General features: G+C 35.3%; 1 protein-coding gene across 1 annotated transcript in view; it reads right to left on the bottom strand.

Moving 5' to 3' along the window:
* LOC123546990 (fat-like cadherin-related tumor suppressor homolog) overlaps positions 1-12,095 on the bottom strand; it is a 117,302-nt gene extending 105,207 nt beyond the window's left edge. The window contains exons 1-3 of the mRNA XM_053551301.1: positions 11,949-12,095; positions 8,514-8,637; positions 8,041-8,142 (exon numbers count right to left, since the gene is read on the bottom strand). Coding sequence (XP_053407276.1) covers positions 8,041-8,142; positions 8,514-8,595 — 184 coding nt within the window. The 5' untranslated portion in view covers positions 8,596-8,637; positions 11,949-12,095. The remainder of the gene's footprint in view (positions 1-8,040; positions 8,143-8,513; positions 8,638-11,948) is intronic.
* Positions 12,096-17,717: the final 5,622 nt, after the last annotated feature.

Here is a 17,717-nt window from a genome sequence, read left to right as displayed (position 1 = left end):
ATATGCCTTTCAGTAATAGATGTATGTACTTGCACGCAAAACTTTAACCAGGATTTTCTAAGTCCAAAAGGGGGCATAATTTGCCCAAAATACATGTCAGAGTTATGGGACTTGACCCAGTAAGGTAGGTAATTGATCTAGAAAAAGAAAAAATAAGTTTCAAATCTATAATGCCTATCAACTAGTTTTATAACCCCAAAGACACATGTGAAGTTTCAATTCAATATCTGCATTAGTTTTGGAGATAGTGAACTTGCAAGTAAAACTTTAATCAGAATTTTCTAAGTCCAAAAGGGGGCATAATTTGCTCAAAATATATGTTAGAGTTATGGAACTTGACCCAGTGAGGTTGGTTATTGACCTAGAAAAAGAATAAATAAGTTTCAAAGCTATATGCCTTTAACTCATTAATACCTGCAGCCATATCGCCGCTTAATTACTGGTATCAATTTTCCGATACATTCCTGAGCCACTTATCAATTTATCTGCTTTGTATGCCTGTGGATTTTCACTGATAATCAATAATCGATAAGATCTAGGCATCCTTTGATCAAAATTAGGGACAAACATCTGTTTATAAAAGATGAATAAAACTGAAATTTTCAAAACTGAAACTACAACTTATGATCTAATCAATAATTTAAAATTTACTATTATTTTGATTTGCAAAATTGTTTTACAGGCCAACTGAAGTAACATGAATATAGAAAACTGCAATATTCAAGAAAGACTGGACATAGAAAAACAGCCATTATTTGATTATTTTATATTTATTCAAATATCATCTATTGCTATACTTTAAAGCAAATTACATTATGAAAGAACAAAATTATACTTTATTTAATAAAATTAAAAATACTGAATAAATGAGAAAGATTCTGCGGTATAATGGAATGAGAAGATAAAACAGGCAATACCTAGAAATAACTTTCTTATTCCGATATTTAGTGATGAGTATATTAAATAAAACATGCTTAAATAATAAATATTTTGATTGTTTCGATCGCTTCTGGGTTTTACAAATCTTTAGAGTAAAATATTTGCATTGGTTGACTTTGACAGCAGTCCATTCGTTGGTACTCTTGCAAACGTAAAATCACCCCACGCGGCATACAGTACTATCAGGCGGATAGCGCATTTATGCGATCCTCGGCATACACGCCTGTTATCTCTTGACGGATAAATACGACATGCGGTACTCGATTAGAGTTGAAATGAACGCATAAATGCGATCTGCGTCCTTAATGAGTTAAATGATAGCTGTATGTACTTGCATGCAAAAACTTAACCAAGGTGTGACGCCGATGCCGACGCAAACGCCAGGTCGAGCTAAAAAACTATGTTATTTATTTGATTTTCCAACCTGTCCTCATCTGAAAGCAGCTACTTGGGAATGGAGATATTATCTCTTCTATCATACTGCTAACCCGAGTGCCAAACACATTGTAGGATACACATGGTATTTAGAGATCAATTTAACTATGTTAATAGTGTACATCAATTTAACTATGTTAATAGTGTACATCAAAAATAATTGCAACTTCAAATTATTGTTCCACATGGTGACAACTACCAAACAACAAGAGCTGTCACAGGAGACAGCGCTCGACTATTTCGATGCTGGATAGTGAAACTGGGCACACTTGAGGAAGCTGGAGCTGTCACTGGAGTGCTTAATGACTCCAATGGTGGATGAAGATATTGCACAATAGCTTGAGTCTGTGTCAAAAATATTGAGTATAGGGATAAAGATAAAGTGTATCAAAACACTAAATAAGTATAATTCTAAGCAAAATGGGGTCATAATTCATAAAATATTAGTGCAAGTGTTATGCCCCTTGTGTCATATGATGTGGGTGATGATGTGGAACAACTACATCAAGTTTGAATCAAATCCAGTTAGTAATAACTATAAGATATAGTGAAAATGCATCAAAAGTAACCTTAAATTCCAAGTAAAAGGGGGCATAATTCATGGAAAATTGGTACCAGAGTTATGCTCCTTGTGTCATATGATGTGGGTGATAAGGTGGAACAACTATTTTAAGTTTGAATCAAATTCATTTAGTAATAACTGAGATAGAGTGAAAGTGCATCAAAACTTTAACCTGAAATTCTAAGTGAAAAGGGGAGATAATTCATGAAATATTGGTGCAAGTGTTATGGCTCTTGTGTCATATGATGTGAGTGATGATGTTGAACAACTAATTTAAGTTTGAAACAAATCCATTTAGTAATAACTGAGATAGAGTCAAAGTGCATCAAAACTTTAACCTGACATTCTAAGTAAAAAGGGGGGATAGTTCATGAAATATTGAAACATTAAGAAGTACAGAACTAAAAGACTTCTTACACAGGAGACTATTTGAGAGCTTTAGCCCATCAGAATCAGAAGCTTATAATAAAATGCAGCCACCAATCTCTAATATGGGTGTCTATATATATTCCAGGAAACTTTGTTACAGTTTACCACTGACAAAACTAACGTGATTTTAAGGAAGACATTTGCAGTGGCAAGTATAATGTTCATGTGGTGCAGAAAGTGAGCTTTGTTTAATTACAGGTTACATAAGTATCCATATTAGCATGTAGTCACTTTGAGATAGTTAAGAGCACAAATAAAAAGCTACAACACTATTGGAATATCATGATATTTGTATATACTATAATGGTACAGCAGTAACAGCACATACAAAACAAATATATAACCAACAACAAAATACAGTGGGTAGGGTAAGATTATCACACATCATTTAATTGCTTATTTACTTCAATATTGTTATAACATTGACAACACATATTCAAGGATGAAATAACAAGGATAATAATGTTAAATTTTGCTGTGTAACTTAAGTTAATTTTAAGACAAGCAAAGTTATATTTTCAATTTTGGACGCCATTTTTATGACGTCATAGATCAGTCCAGTCACAGAACTCAGACATCTTTTATTGTAAACTTCAGACCTTGCCTAACAGTTTGGTATATGCCGCCATTAAACTTTATCCGATCGCACATTTTTTTCCATTCTGCGTACACTATTTAAGGTCATGTTTGTATAGGAGAGAAAATATGTTATAATGTCAGCCTCATGAGATTTGCTTGGAGCCATTTTGGCATCTTATCATGTGTGAGCAGATAGCATAATGAAACTTGCCAGATTGTAACAAAGTTTGCCCACCGGCCCGCTTAGCTCAATAGTGAGAGCGTAGATCTATGGATCCCGGGGTAGTGAGTTCGATCCGCGGGTGGGGTGTATCTTCTCCGTGACAATTTGATAAAAGAAATTGTGTCTGATATCATTCATCCTCCACCTCTGATTTATATAAGGAAGTTGGCAGTTACTTGTGGAGAATAGGTTTGTACTGGTACAGAATCCAGGAACACTGGTTAGGTTAACTGCTGGCTGTAACATAACTGAAACTCTGTTTACTATATAAAATGAACAAGAATTTGTAACAGAGTTACCAACATCCCCTGCCTAAGGACATTTTTCACAAAACACACTGCATGCCAGTACAGCACCTTGGCATGAACAAAAAACAAGAGGGCCATGATGGTCCTGAATCGCTCACCTCTTCCCACATGACCAAGTTTTGAGTATGACGTCGTTTTTTCTATTATTTGACATAGTGACCTAGTTTTTGAGCTCATGTGACCCAGTTTTGAACTTGACCTAGATATTATCAAGATAAAAATTCTGACCAATTTTCAGGAATATCCATTGAAAAATATGGTCTCTATAGAGGTCACAAGGTTTTTCTATTATTTGACCTATTGACCTAGTTTTCGAAGGTACGTGACCCTGTTTTGAACTTTACCTAGATATCATCAAGGTGAATATTCTCACTAATTTTCATGAAGATCTCATGAAAAATATGGCCTCTAGAGAGGTCACAAGGTTTTTCTATTTTTATACCTACTGGCCTAGTTTTTGACCGCACGTGACCGAGTTTCGAAATTGACCTAGATATCATCAAGGGAACATTCAGATCAATTTTCATGAAGATCCATTAAAAAATATGGCCTCTAGAGAGGTCAAAAGATTTTAATAATTTTAGACCTACTGACCTAGTTTTTGACCGCAGTTGACCCAGTTTCAAACTTGACCTAGATATCATCGAGATGAACATTCAGACCAACTTTCATACAGATCCCATAAAAAGTATGGCCTCTAGAGAGGTCACAAGGTTTTTATATTATTTGACCTACTGACCTAGTTTTTTAAGGCACGTGACCCAGTTTCAAACCTGACCTAGATATCACCAAGGTGAACATTCTGACCAATTTTTATGGAGATCCATTCACAAGTATGGCCTCTAGAGAGGTCATAAATTTTTTCTATTTTTAGACCTACTGACCTAGTTTTTGACCGCACATGACCCACTTTCAAACCTGACCTAGATATCATCAGGATGAACATTCAGACCAACTTTCATACAGATCCCATGAAAAATATGGCTTCTAGAGAGGTCACAAGGTTTTTCTATTTTTTGACCTACTGACCTAGTTTTTGAAGGCACGTGACCCACTTTCGAACCTGACCTAGATATCATCAAGGTGAACATTCTGATGAATTTTCATGAAGATCTCATGAAATATATGGCCTCTAGAGAGGTCACAAGGTTTTTCTATTTTTAGACCTACTGACCTAGTTTTTGACTGCAAGTGACCCAGTTTCGAATCTGACCTAGATATCATCAAGGTGAACGTTCTGACCAATTTTCATGAAGATCTTGTGAAATATATGGCCTCTAGGGAGGTCACAAGGTTTTTCTATTTTTAGACCTACTCTGACCTAGTTTTTGATGGCACGTGACCCAGTTTCGAACTTGACCTAGATATCATCAAGACGAACATTCAGACCAACTTTCATACAGATCCAATGAAAAATATGGCTTTTAGAGAGGTCACAAGGTTTTTCTATTATTTGACCTACTGACCTAGTTTTTGATTGCACGTGACCCACTTTCGAACCTGACCTAGATATCATCAAGATGAACATTCAGACCAACTTTCATACAGATCCCATGAAAAATATGGCCTTTAGAGAGGTCACAAGGTTTTTCTATTATTTGACCTACTGACCTAGTTTTTGAGGGCACGTGACCCAGTTTCGAACTTGACCTAGATATCATCAAGGTGAACGTTCTGACCAATTTTCATGAAGATCTTGTGAAATATATGGCCTCTAGAGAGGTCACAAGGTTTTTCTATTTTTAGACCTACTGACCTAGTTTTTGATGGCACGTGACCCAGTTTCGAACTTGACCTAGATATCATCAAGGTGAACGTTCTGACCAAATTTCATGAAGATCTTGTGAAATATATGGCCTCTAGAGAGGTCACAAGGTTTTTCTATTTTTAGACCTACTGACCTAGTTTTTGATGGCACGTGACCCAGTTTCGAACTTGACCTAGATATCATCAAGGTGAACATTCTGACCAATTTTCATGAAGATCTTGTGAAATATATGACCTCTAGAGAGGTCACAAGGTTTTTCTATTTTTAGACCTACTGACCTAGTTTTTGATGGCACGTGACCCAGTTTCGAACTTGACCTAGATATCATCAAGATGAACATTCTGACCAACTTTCATAAAGATCCCATGAAAAATGTGACCTCTAGAGTGGTCACAAGCAAAAGTTTACGGACGCACGGACGGACGACGGACGACGGACACCGCGCCATCACAAAAGCTCACCTTGTCACTTTGTGACAGGTGAGCTAAAAATAACAAAGAGTGCCAGGATGTGATAATATATGCCCATCATGTAGATGTTACAGTAAAACATATTCTGTATAAGTTTGGTAGACAGTAAACTGTAAGCCAAAACAATGACATATCCAATTCTAACAACCAGGTTAAAAAGTGGTCGGCATTAAATCTGCCGCACTGTGTGTACGCACACATTGAACGTACACTGTTAAACCCCCTAACCTTTAGTCAGTATATAGTACATTCAATACGTGTGTACATCCAATAGGGGCGATTTAATGTTGGCAGTTAAAAAGTTTCAAGAATAAGCTATTTATTGCAGCAACGAAGGGAAGTAAGTTTTGTTTTTCTAAGTCCACAAAAAAAAACTCCTTACCAGGAAGAGATACCTTAAAATACACTTAAAAATTGGATGTAACATGCATGTTGTACTACAAAAAAGTGGTCTCGATTTTTCGCTATGGCCAGTAACAAATTGTGCTATATATGCTTGTGTTTGCACAAATGCATAATTTTTCATTATTTCACTTGCAGTCAATGGTGGTTCTGTCTGTTTTTGCTTTTATTACACCTGCTTATATATTTTGTTTACTCTTGAACTTTTGTGTTGCAAGCTATGATATCTGTCAATCTGTTGCAAATATTACCCATGGGTCTTTATGCTCAAAAACAAAACCAGTTACACTTACTGTAATACTTTTTATAACAGTCTTTTATTAAAGCTTTCTGTGATTTATTTCTCCCCTTTTAAGTGACACCCTAGATAGGCAAGTGTCATAGTTTTAAATGTTTGAATATTTTATTTGTATAATGTGCTAATTGCTATTTTACTTCCATATTCCCTTTCTTAACATTAATCTCCCCATTATAATTGCAGCTTTTTATACAACTGATTTAATATATACTATAATATGTTATTCTGTAGTCAGTTCAAAAGCTCACATGAGCTTATGTTGTACTTGTTTGCTATCTTGTTGACTTTAATAAATCTTATCTTATCTTAATAAAAAAAGTTACAATATAAGCTATTTATAGTAACAACAAAGGGAAGTAATTCTAAATTCGAGACCTGGTTCTTGCACATGACACTCCATTTCATGATGGTGAACAATTATGCCAAGTTACATCAAAATCCCTCCATGCACGAAGAAGAAATGCTCATGACAAAATCATTCCTGTATCTGACCTTTGGCCTCTAAGTGTGACCTTGACCTTAGAGCTAGGGGTCTGGGTCTTGTGCATGACATGTCGTCTTGTTATGGTGAACATTTATGCCAAGATATTTCAAAATCCCTTCATGGATGGCTGAGTTATGGACCGGACACAAAACAGACCCTGGTAACCTTTGACCTCTAAGTGTGACCTTGACCTTGGAGCTAGGGGCCTGGGTCTTGCGCATGACAAGTCGTCTCATTATCTTAAACATTTATGCCAAGTTATTTCAAAATCGGACGGAAGGAAGGACGGAAGGACGCAGCTTATGTCCTTTTTTTTTCTTTGAAAAAGACGGGGGACAACAAACTTCCAGTGGTTATAGCACATGCCAGAACCCATTTTAAATCTCTGCAACTAACATTTTCTTGAAGAACATTGTCAGTGCTGAATAAAGATCAAAAGACAAAAGGGCCATCATAGTGGCCCCAAGTTGCTCACCTGACCTTAACTTACATAATTATAATCTGTGTGAATATATGTATGACACACTGAATCATGAATGGTAACAACTGTGTTTAGTATAAACTTGTGGTCCCTAAAAGGGATGGAGTGCCCCCATTTGAACAAAATTGGGAGAGAACTTTACAATGATGCTACAGACAAAGCTTGATGCAGATCTATAAAGTAAGAAGTTATTTAAAAGGTATTTCTATTATTAGCTCTAATGGCCCCTAAAAAGGACTGACTGTCCCCATCTGACTAAATTTTGTACATGACCTTATAATGATGCTACAAGTTTGATGATAATCCATCAAGCAGTTCATGAGAAGAAGCCATTTACTGTTATTTCCATTTTTAGCTCTAGCAGCTCCTAAATGGGGCTGAGCACCCCCATTTGTATAAATTGTAGAGGACCTTATAATGATGCTACAGGTCAAGTGTAATGAAGATCCATCAAGCAGTTCATTCCAAGAAATCATCTAAATGTATTTCTATCTTTAGCTCTTGCAGCCCCTAAAAGGAGCAGAGCACCCTCATTTGAACAAAACTGGCAGAGGACCTTATAATAATGCTACAGACAAAGTTTGATGTGAATCCATCAAAGCCTTTCTAGGAACTTGTTAACTAAATAAGGTAAACTAGATTATGTAAACTGACACACATACCCAAGTTATTATCAGGACCTGTCAAAGTCAGTGATGCACTGGGATCCACACCAACATCATCAATGGTGGGACTGGAACATGTCAAGTCATTATACAAGTTCTCTGAAAAATTACAAACAACATTTCTTTGTGATATGCACAATTATTAAGGACCTTAGTTATGGAGTGCAGACAGGAAACATCAATTTATCTTAAAACTTTCTGATCTGCTTTGTTTTTCAAGTCATAGTTCAGCTGGGTTGGACCGAGTACTGCAGTACTCGAGTATTACGAGTGCAAGTACCATTTCTCCCAGTACTTAAAAGGTGCAAATTGTGCTAAATAGTTTGTGAGAGTAGACATTTGTTTACCGTCAGGGAGACGGATAATGAAGAATATTGAAATTTTGACTGTTTTGTAGGTGGCTTGGGATCTATCATATATATTCAATTCATTGATCACTGTTGTAATCTAAATAAAAACAGCATAATTACCATCTAACAATGTTGTTGCTGGTCCAGGAATCAGCAATATATACAGCAGCCATACACATACAGCCCACAGTTGTCTCCCCATTATACACAAGGTTGTTATTTTCCTTTTATAAATGTATTATACCTGCAATAATGGAACTTTTAACTTTTTTCCCTTTTTATTATTCACGAACTATCATTACTTTAATATTATTTACCACCCCTTACAGAAGCAAGCCTCTGTGGCGTACATGCTGCGTATTTGCTGTGTATATGCCGCGAACACAGTAGTACGCCAGAGGAGTACATTTTACATACACCGCATGCCGCGTACATGCCGCGTACTATTTCGACGAGTACACAGCATGTACGCAGGAGGTCACTAGTACACTTCAAGTACGCAGCACAGACTCTGAAAATTTAAGGAGTACACTGCATGTACGCAGGAGGGACTTGTACAAGAAAATAGTACACTGCATGTACACCGCAGATACTTAGAAATTTATAACACTTATATTTAGTTGCATTAAAGTTGTTTCCCCTTGATGCAGTTACGCCATTTTCTTCAGATGTTTACCAAATTACATGCTACAAAAATTGATTTATTTCATTGAAAAGTGGATGAAGAAAAGCATACTAATTTATTTGATAACATCAGTCTACATTATTTTGGTAAGGGTAAATACTTATTGATGCATGTCACTTATCTTTTTTCTGTTTTTTTCTGTCCAAATGATCAGCATTTGCATAAGAAAGTTGGTGGGGAATTTACATTATCACAGCAGTTTCGCCACAAGAGTACACAGCATGTATGCAGCAGGAGTACACAGCATGTACGCTGCAGGACTCGGGCCAGGAGTACACAGAATGTACGCCGCAGGAGTACACAGCATGTACGCCGCAGGAGTACACAGCATGTACGCCGCAGGGGTAGTACACCGCAGGCTCATTTGCATGTGAAAAGTGTATGTGCCGCGTACATGCTGTGTACTATTTCCCGCATACTAAATTCCTCCAGCGTACATCCTGTGTACTATGTAGTCCACAGCATGTACGCAGCAAGTAGTACGCGGCAGAGCTCATTTGCATGTCAAAAGTGTACTACAAACGTACTATCGGTGTATGTGCGGTGTATATCCTGCGTACTATTTAAAGCCCTTGATTTCAGTACACATCATGTACGCATCATGTACGCTGTATGTACACAGCAAGAGTACGCAGCAGGCCTTTTTCTTCTGTAAGGGACTATTACTTTTATCTTACAATATTCTTTTGATATTGTGGCTGCATTCTGCAGAGATAATTGTGCATCAAAATTAGAAGAAGATTTAGCATCCAGAAATATAACAAGGAGCTGCATTTTCGAAATGCAAAATCATGCCCCTGGGTATATGATCAAAATAGTTGTTTTTTTTTAGGTTCATATGAAGGCAGAGGTCATTTATATAATTATAGGTCAGTTTGTAGGTCTTGCCACAAGATTTGTTGATAAAATGGGTCATTTATGTGGGCTTTAGGACCAAAAATGTTATTTATTTAGGTTTTAAGTTTGAAGGTGAAGGTCATATGAGGGTCAAGATCATTTATACATAGGTCTTGCCACAAGGATTGTGGAGTGTGAGTATGAACTAAATCGGGTCGTGGGCTGTAGGCAATCTGGTTCATACAGACAGAAGGATAAACAGACAAATGGACAGTTCAATGGTGGGTGTGGGTGGGGCGGGGAGGGGCCATAAAAACCTAGGATATGGTTTAGATTCTTAAGATGATATATTTTTCATATAATGTAAATGTAATGCATGGCAAATTCTTACATACATATTGTAAGTGATGTTAATTTAAAGAGTACCAATATTCAGATATTCTTCCTGCAGATATTTTCAATCTGTTTTCTCAATGTCTGAGGAAGAAGTATTGATACCCTTCACTATTATTTACAACCTTGGCTTCCCAACATTGGTAACATGTGGATTTACCAGACTGTCTACTAGTAAAACAAGATGTATAATAAAAACCAATTATTGCCCAAAAGATTTATGGGATTTCTTCATTCATTCAGAATATTGTAAATGTTACCAAATGTAACAGATGTCAGTGTACTCATTGTAAGGTAGTAATTTTACCAGTAACATTATGGGACATAATTATTATCTTTTGATGTATATTTTGATGGTAACTTTGTTTATAACTAGAATTGTATCCAACCTACCAAGATTGTTCAAATCATTTTGTTTTGTCAAAAACATGGCCTCCAGGGGGTGTGGCCACTTTTTCCCTGTATGTATATATTGGAAACTTTAAAAATATTCTTGTCAGAAACAGCAGGCCCAATTTTAAAATAATATTAAACAGATGTTTCTTGGGTGACCCTTTCCGAAGATTGTAGATATTATTCTGTTTCATCAAAAAGCATTGCCACCAGGGAGTGTGTTCACTTTATCCCTTATTTATATAGTGGAAACTTTAAAAATGTTCATATCTGATATTGTCAAATAAAAAATTTAAAAAAAAACCCCCACACATACAGCCATTACTTATTTAGTAGAAACTTTTAACTGTTCAAGCAAGCAATTAAACTCAGGAGAGCGATATAGGGCCAGCCCTCTTGTTATGATATAGAACCTAAGTCATAATTTTTTTATAACTGTTGTATTAATGATTTATATACAAAGTCTTATATATTTTTATCTTAAAGGGACTGGCCTCCAGATCGTTTGACAACAATTTTATCATATTTTTTTTAGATATCTGGAAATAAATGCTATATTTCTTGAGAAGGCTTTAAAACTTAATTACTGACAAACTATATGTTACTGAAACACATGAGAATTCGCTGTTTTTACTGCTTTTTACGATGAAAATCGAAAAGTGTTTGTAATGCTTTACTCCAGGTAAACTGTCTCGATTATAAATATCTATATTTTGAAGTCATAATTCACTAATTCTGCTATAAACTGTCTCGATTATAAATATCTATATATTTTGAAGTCATAATTCACTAATTCCGCTATTGTTTACGACGGGAAAATGTCTTTATTGCCGCGATGGTCCGGGGTTCAATTCCCGACACGGTCATCTTTTTTTCTCGATTTGGAATTTTTAAAATATTGCAGAAACAAAAACTCATAGTCTAATGTTCATAATATGACCAAACTTCAATTTGAGAGAAATATTATTTTTAGCCAAATCTGGAGGTCAGTGCCTTTAAAATCCCTTTTACAAACCTCTCTTGTATAAATCTGCTTTTTTGGGAAACAATAAGCAATAAACTAGACCAAAGATTTTCTTTTCAATCAATTAATTTACTAAATTTCCCTTTCTATATATTCTACCAGGATTTCTAATTCAGTCTGTTTTTATGAGAAACAAATGAGGCAACTATCAACATTAGAAAATGGAAGCAATTAGAAGTATTTAGGATGCAGCATGAATAATTTAACAGAAACAATTACATACCAATTTAAATCCTTGTGTAATTACTTCTGAATTATTTCCTTTCAATGTAAAAGAAATATCGACTTTACCAAATCAATAGAAATCTGTTTTGGTAAGTTACTTAAATATACAATTGAAACAAAAGGTAATTATTTGCTTTTGAAATCAATGTTCTGAAACAGGTTTTGGTTTAAGAAATTGCATTTCTTAATAAGCATTTAGGTCATTCTACTTAAAAAACAATAAAACAGAAATAGAGTCTTTACTAAATTATATTAATTTATTATGAGTTTATTCTAAAATCAGAATAACTACTTCCCATTTTTGTCATGTAAAAATGAAGCAAAAATAATTATTTTAAAACTTCAATTTCATAAAATTAATATTAAATAAATTATTGGATAAACTTCAAATAAGGTATGGTGTAAACTTATTATTATATATCGCTATGAATCCTGTAATCTGACTGGTTGAAAACTGAATAAGAGAGGTATAATGAAATGAGTCTTCAATATGGGGCCATTTGATATTCTGGGTGGCGTCGGGGGTGGGGGGCAGAACAGCTCTCTGACACATGGACCAAAGAATGTGAATAGCTATTTATAATCTTTAACTCTTTATAATGAAAATTTCACTTAAAATACAATCTTTTCTTCAAAAGTAAAACACTTGTGAAACTTCAGTTAATGACAGAAATGACTTTCTCCTAACCTCAGCAGAATGCAGGATTTAGTGTTTAAATACCAAAATATTGCATCCTTCTACACTCTGGTATACATGTATACACGCAGAATATAATACTGATTGCACCCATTATGCACCATTGTTCCAAAAATACTTCAAGCATACATTTTTAAATTTCAGAGCATTTTAAAAGAAATTTTCTGCCTGTGCTGTGCTTGCAAATCTTGTAACAGTAGGGCCTAGGATCACGTAACTTAATAGGGAGATTGATCATGTCCTGCAGATGACCCATATTAATTTTGAGATCAGCAGATAGAAGGTCAAGGTCACAGTGACCCGGAACAGTTAAACCGTTTCTGGACGATAACTTTAGAACTCTTGGGCCTAGGATCAAGAAACTTTATAGGCAAGTTGATCATGACCAGCAGATTACCCCAATTGATTTTGAGATCAGTAGGTCAAAGGTCAAGGTCACATTGACCCAGAACAGTACAACTTTTTTTGCCAAATAACTAGTGAATGCTTTGGCCTAAGATCACATTTGATACAGAGGTCATTTATGACTGTTAAATGACCCCTAATTATTGATTTGAGGTCAGTACATCAAACATCCAGTGCACAGTGACCAAATAACTTCTGTTCCTTGTGCAGTTACTGAAGGAGGGCATTTCGTGTTTTATGGGCTCTTGTATTAAACTGAAGTCCAGGAGAGAGTAAAAAACAGACCCACTGTTTTCTAGTTACACAAGATATTTTGTTTCTTCTCCCTTTCTCTATGCTTTAGACTGCTTGTACCTTGTATTAGACCTATAGCTATAACCTTTGTGTTACCTAAAAGCAATTATTATCAAAAAATATGGGTGAACTTTATCAGACATTTTTTCAGTTAAGCCACCTGAGGACATGCTCATGAGTTTCACAGGTATAATTTATTATATCAAAAAAAAATTCCAAGAGTGGGGAAGAGTATATCTCCAAATATACATAAAAATGCACCAGAGCTGTTCTGCAATAGCATGCCCCACGAACCCCCCTAATTCGTACAGATCAACATCCAGTTTTGGCTGGCTTAAATTGTGCCTTGGGGCTCATTTATCATTTAGGTATCAATTATAAAATATACATATAGATTCTGTTAAAACCATTTTTTTTTCTATCATTTTTCATACTTATAAGGAACTGTAATTTAGGTCAAATTACTTCTTATTTAAAAATTTAATCAAAGAGATATGCACTTAGGCAAATTACTCAATACAGAATGTATGTCTTTAACATGCTTGTTAGGTTTGCAAAAATATTTTGAGGAAAAAAAAAGAGAAATTATCTTTGGTTTACTATGGTGCCCCTAAAGTGACATGTTACACACTTCTTTTCCAATTAGGTAATGTGAGACTTTTTTTTATTTCGTTTATTTCGTTTAAACGAAATGATTTTCGTTTAAACGAAATAACTATTTCGTTTTAAACGAAATAACTATTTCGTTTTAAACGAAATAACTATTTCGTTTAAACGAAATAACTATTATATAGTTATTTCGTTTCGTTTAAACGAAATCATTAAACGAAATAACTTATTTCGTTAATGATTTCGTTTAAACAAAATAACTTATTTCGCTTAAACGAAATAGTTTAAATAACTTATTTCGTTTAAACGAAATAAACGAAATAAAAGAAAGTCTCACATTACCTATTTGGAAAAAAAGTGTGTAACATGTCACTTTAGGGGCACCGTAGTTTACTGTGGACAAAAACATTCTGGCTTTCAAGTTCTGAAAAAATAAAAATCTAACTTAAATAGAAAGCAAAAAAAAAAAAAATTCTTGGCTCCAAGTAAAATCCCAGCCCCTCACCCTCCCCCACCCCCCAGAAGTTCAAATGGTCATCCCCTAATGACAATAATTATTGAGAGCTGAAAAATAAGGGTTGACCCAATAAATTGTAGACTCTAAGAATAAATCATTATTGATGCCCAATAGTATTTATTTTACACACACATACATTTTGTCTATTTCTAAACAACTAGAAATATCCTTTATCAAAAAATAACTTAATTACTAACTTTTTAATTAAAATAATGTAGGTTGTTGAACAGTACTTGTTTCATGCATGTAAGTGATCAAATGCATCTTGAACACGGTGACATCGGAAGATGCCACAGCACACCTGAAAGGCATCAGATCATACATGCACTCTGAAAACATATCAGTGTCAACCGTATCACACTGAGCTATGGAGTTTTCAGCCAAAAAGACTGCATTGAGCATTCACAGTATTTTGATTATTTTGGGTATTGGTCATATGGCACTTTTCTAGCTTTCAATTGTTGACAAAGACTCCAAGTGCCCCTCTGTGCACTATTTCATCACAGGCGGGCATGTGGATAGAACCGCTGACCTTCCGTAAGCCAGCTAGATGGCTTCCTCACATGAAGAATTCAATGCTCCGCGTAACGCTCAAACCCACATCGGTGAGGGATAAGTAATTTGAAGTCATTGACTTTGAGGAAGAATGAACAAATTATACTATATCGTTATATATCAAGTATAATAGACACATGAAAGCACACCTTTTGGGCATAGCCCTAGAGCTACAGCAGATATATTGCAATAATGTTAAACCATATAGAGACTTGATAACAGTTGTGTCACTTTGTGTTTATAGGTTCTATGTACTAAAGAATGTAAGTAAAACAATGCAGCATTTGTCTCTCATATAATTTACAGTAAATTGATGGCAAAGCTTCCAGGATACCTGTGTTCTTTTTTTACATTTCAAGGATTTAACCCATTACTAATATGTAAATTGTGCATTAATTCTAAGTGTAATAAATGGCAGGGCATATTGGCAAAATTTAACCATACGATGAAAGTGTTGACTCGTGGATTTTGTATGAAGAGAGGCTCATGCAGTATTTCATGTCGATGACACTGAAGATGAAAAAAAGAGTGTCTGCATTATTAATTCTGACAGGAGGGAAAAATTTATAGTTTGTTGCCCAACTTCTGTGCACCAGTGAAACCATCGGACAAAAGTTACGATGACTTGTGTGAACTCCTAAAAGATCATTTGGAACCGAAGCCATTAACTTTGCTGAAAGGTTTCGTTTTCGTAAAAGAAATCAAGGAACAACCGAAAGTGTGAATGAGTACATAGGGACTTTAAGGAAATTATCCAAACATTGTTAATTCGGGGATACCTTAAACTCTACGTGTATTTGAAAATGCTCATAACAGTTGGAAGTCTGATGAAAATAATTCACTCTTATTGGAAAAGTGAATTATCAAGCCACCATGGATGTCTCATGTGGGGAATTCTAGTGGTCATACCTACAAAATTATGGGAGCAAATCTTAGATTTGTTGCATGCCAGCCATCCAGGAAATGTGAAAATGAAATATCTAGCAAGAAGCTATGTATGGTGGGCTGGTATAGATAAAAGATCTAGAATTGCTAGTGAAAAATGTGTTGGTTGTCAGAAACAGCAGAAGTCACCTTCAGTTGTTAACCTTCACACTTGGGAATGGCATAGTTCTCCTTGGAAGATTTCCCTGGGCCATTTTTGGTACAATGTTTCTTATAATTGTAGTGCACATTCAAAATGGCTAGAAATCATGAAATATGACCTTTAACGTCTAAGTGTGACCTTGACCTTTGAGCTACGGACCTGGGTCTTGCGCGCGACACGTCGTCTTACTGTGTTACACATTCATGCCAAGTTATTTGAAAATCCATCCATGGATGACAAAGATATGGACCGGACACACCCAACTATCATGAAAAATGACCTTTAATGTCTAAGTGTGACCTTGACCTTTGAGCTACGGACCTAGGTCTTGCGCGCGACACGTCGTCTTACTGTGGTACACATTCATGCCAAGTTATTTGGAAATCCATCCATCGATGACAAAGATATGGACACGAAAATTACGGACAGACTGACAGACCGACAGACTGACAGACGGACAGACGGTTCAAAAACTATATGCCTCCCTTTGGGGGCATAAAAACTGAAATGATTGAACCGTGATAGAGAGATCATTATATTCAAACGGACTTACCAAAGTCATTACTGCCAAATTATCCTACTTACAGTTCAGACACTCTGAAAAGGCCCCGTGACATAAGTACCAATCATGAGAAACAAGATAGTAAGAGTTTGCCATAGTAGTTGTTTTCTTCAGAAATTGTAAGGTATTGTCTCAACAGAATGCATAGAATGATTTGTTGATTACTTAACTAAAATAAGCTTAATATAACACAAAAGTGACAATGATAAAATTGAACCTACACCCAAAAAGTTGTATTTCAGTGACAGGCAGTGCATGCTGAAGATCCTTTGTTACTTTGTAATCCATCATTATGATACAATTGACATCAGATACACTGACACCTATTTTGTGTAGTAAACATTGTAGAACTACTAATGTAATTGTCATTCGAAAGAAAACACAGTATGCCATTATGCTGTACACGACACTTATGTTTGCTTCGTTTACAGAAAAACAAAGAAATAGACAACCAACTATTTACCTCAAAATATGAGTCAAGTCATATGTCTTGTTACACCTCTCTGCCATCTGCATATGAAACTTTAGTGATGTCATCATATACAAAGTTCACGAAGTAGTGCTATCACTTACAAAAATGCAACTTCGGACATCAATAACACCAGTAGCATTAATATGCATTCAATAGAAGCTGGTATCTTGATTAATTAGGCAAAATAGTTCTAGATTTTTTTTTCAAAAAAAGTTTGCAAATACACCAAAGTGCTAGGGTATGAATTTTTGTTGCTTTCTTTTCATTATACATGTTTATACAGCCGCAGTGATATTACTTAAAAAATAATATACAGCAGAACCATGTTCTAACATATCGAACAATATGATGAGGTTATACGCTTATGGAATAATTTCACAAGGGCAATTGTACACACAGCGTATAACCAATTACGGTAGTATTATTGAGATATGCTAATACATGGTATATATTATTTTATGTAAACAAGTAGATGAAATAGGGAAGCATGCATAGCTCCAAATGTAGTAGGTCAACCTGATGTCAACACATAACTTTGTTTTAACAGTGTTCAATTACGGAAAGTAACA

This window comes from Mercenaria mercenaria, chromosome 9 (assembly GCF_021730395.1).
Source record: "Mercenaria mercenaria strain notata chromosome 9, MADL_Memer_1, whole genome shotgun sequence".
In the NCBI taxonomy this organism is placed as follows: Eukaryota; Metazoa; Mollusca; class Bivalvia; order Venerida; family Veneridae; genus Mercenaria; species Mercenaria mercenaria.
This window is presented reverse-complemented; position numbering and strand designations above follow the sequence as displayed.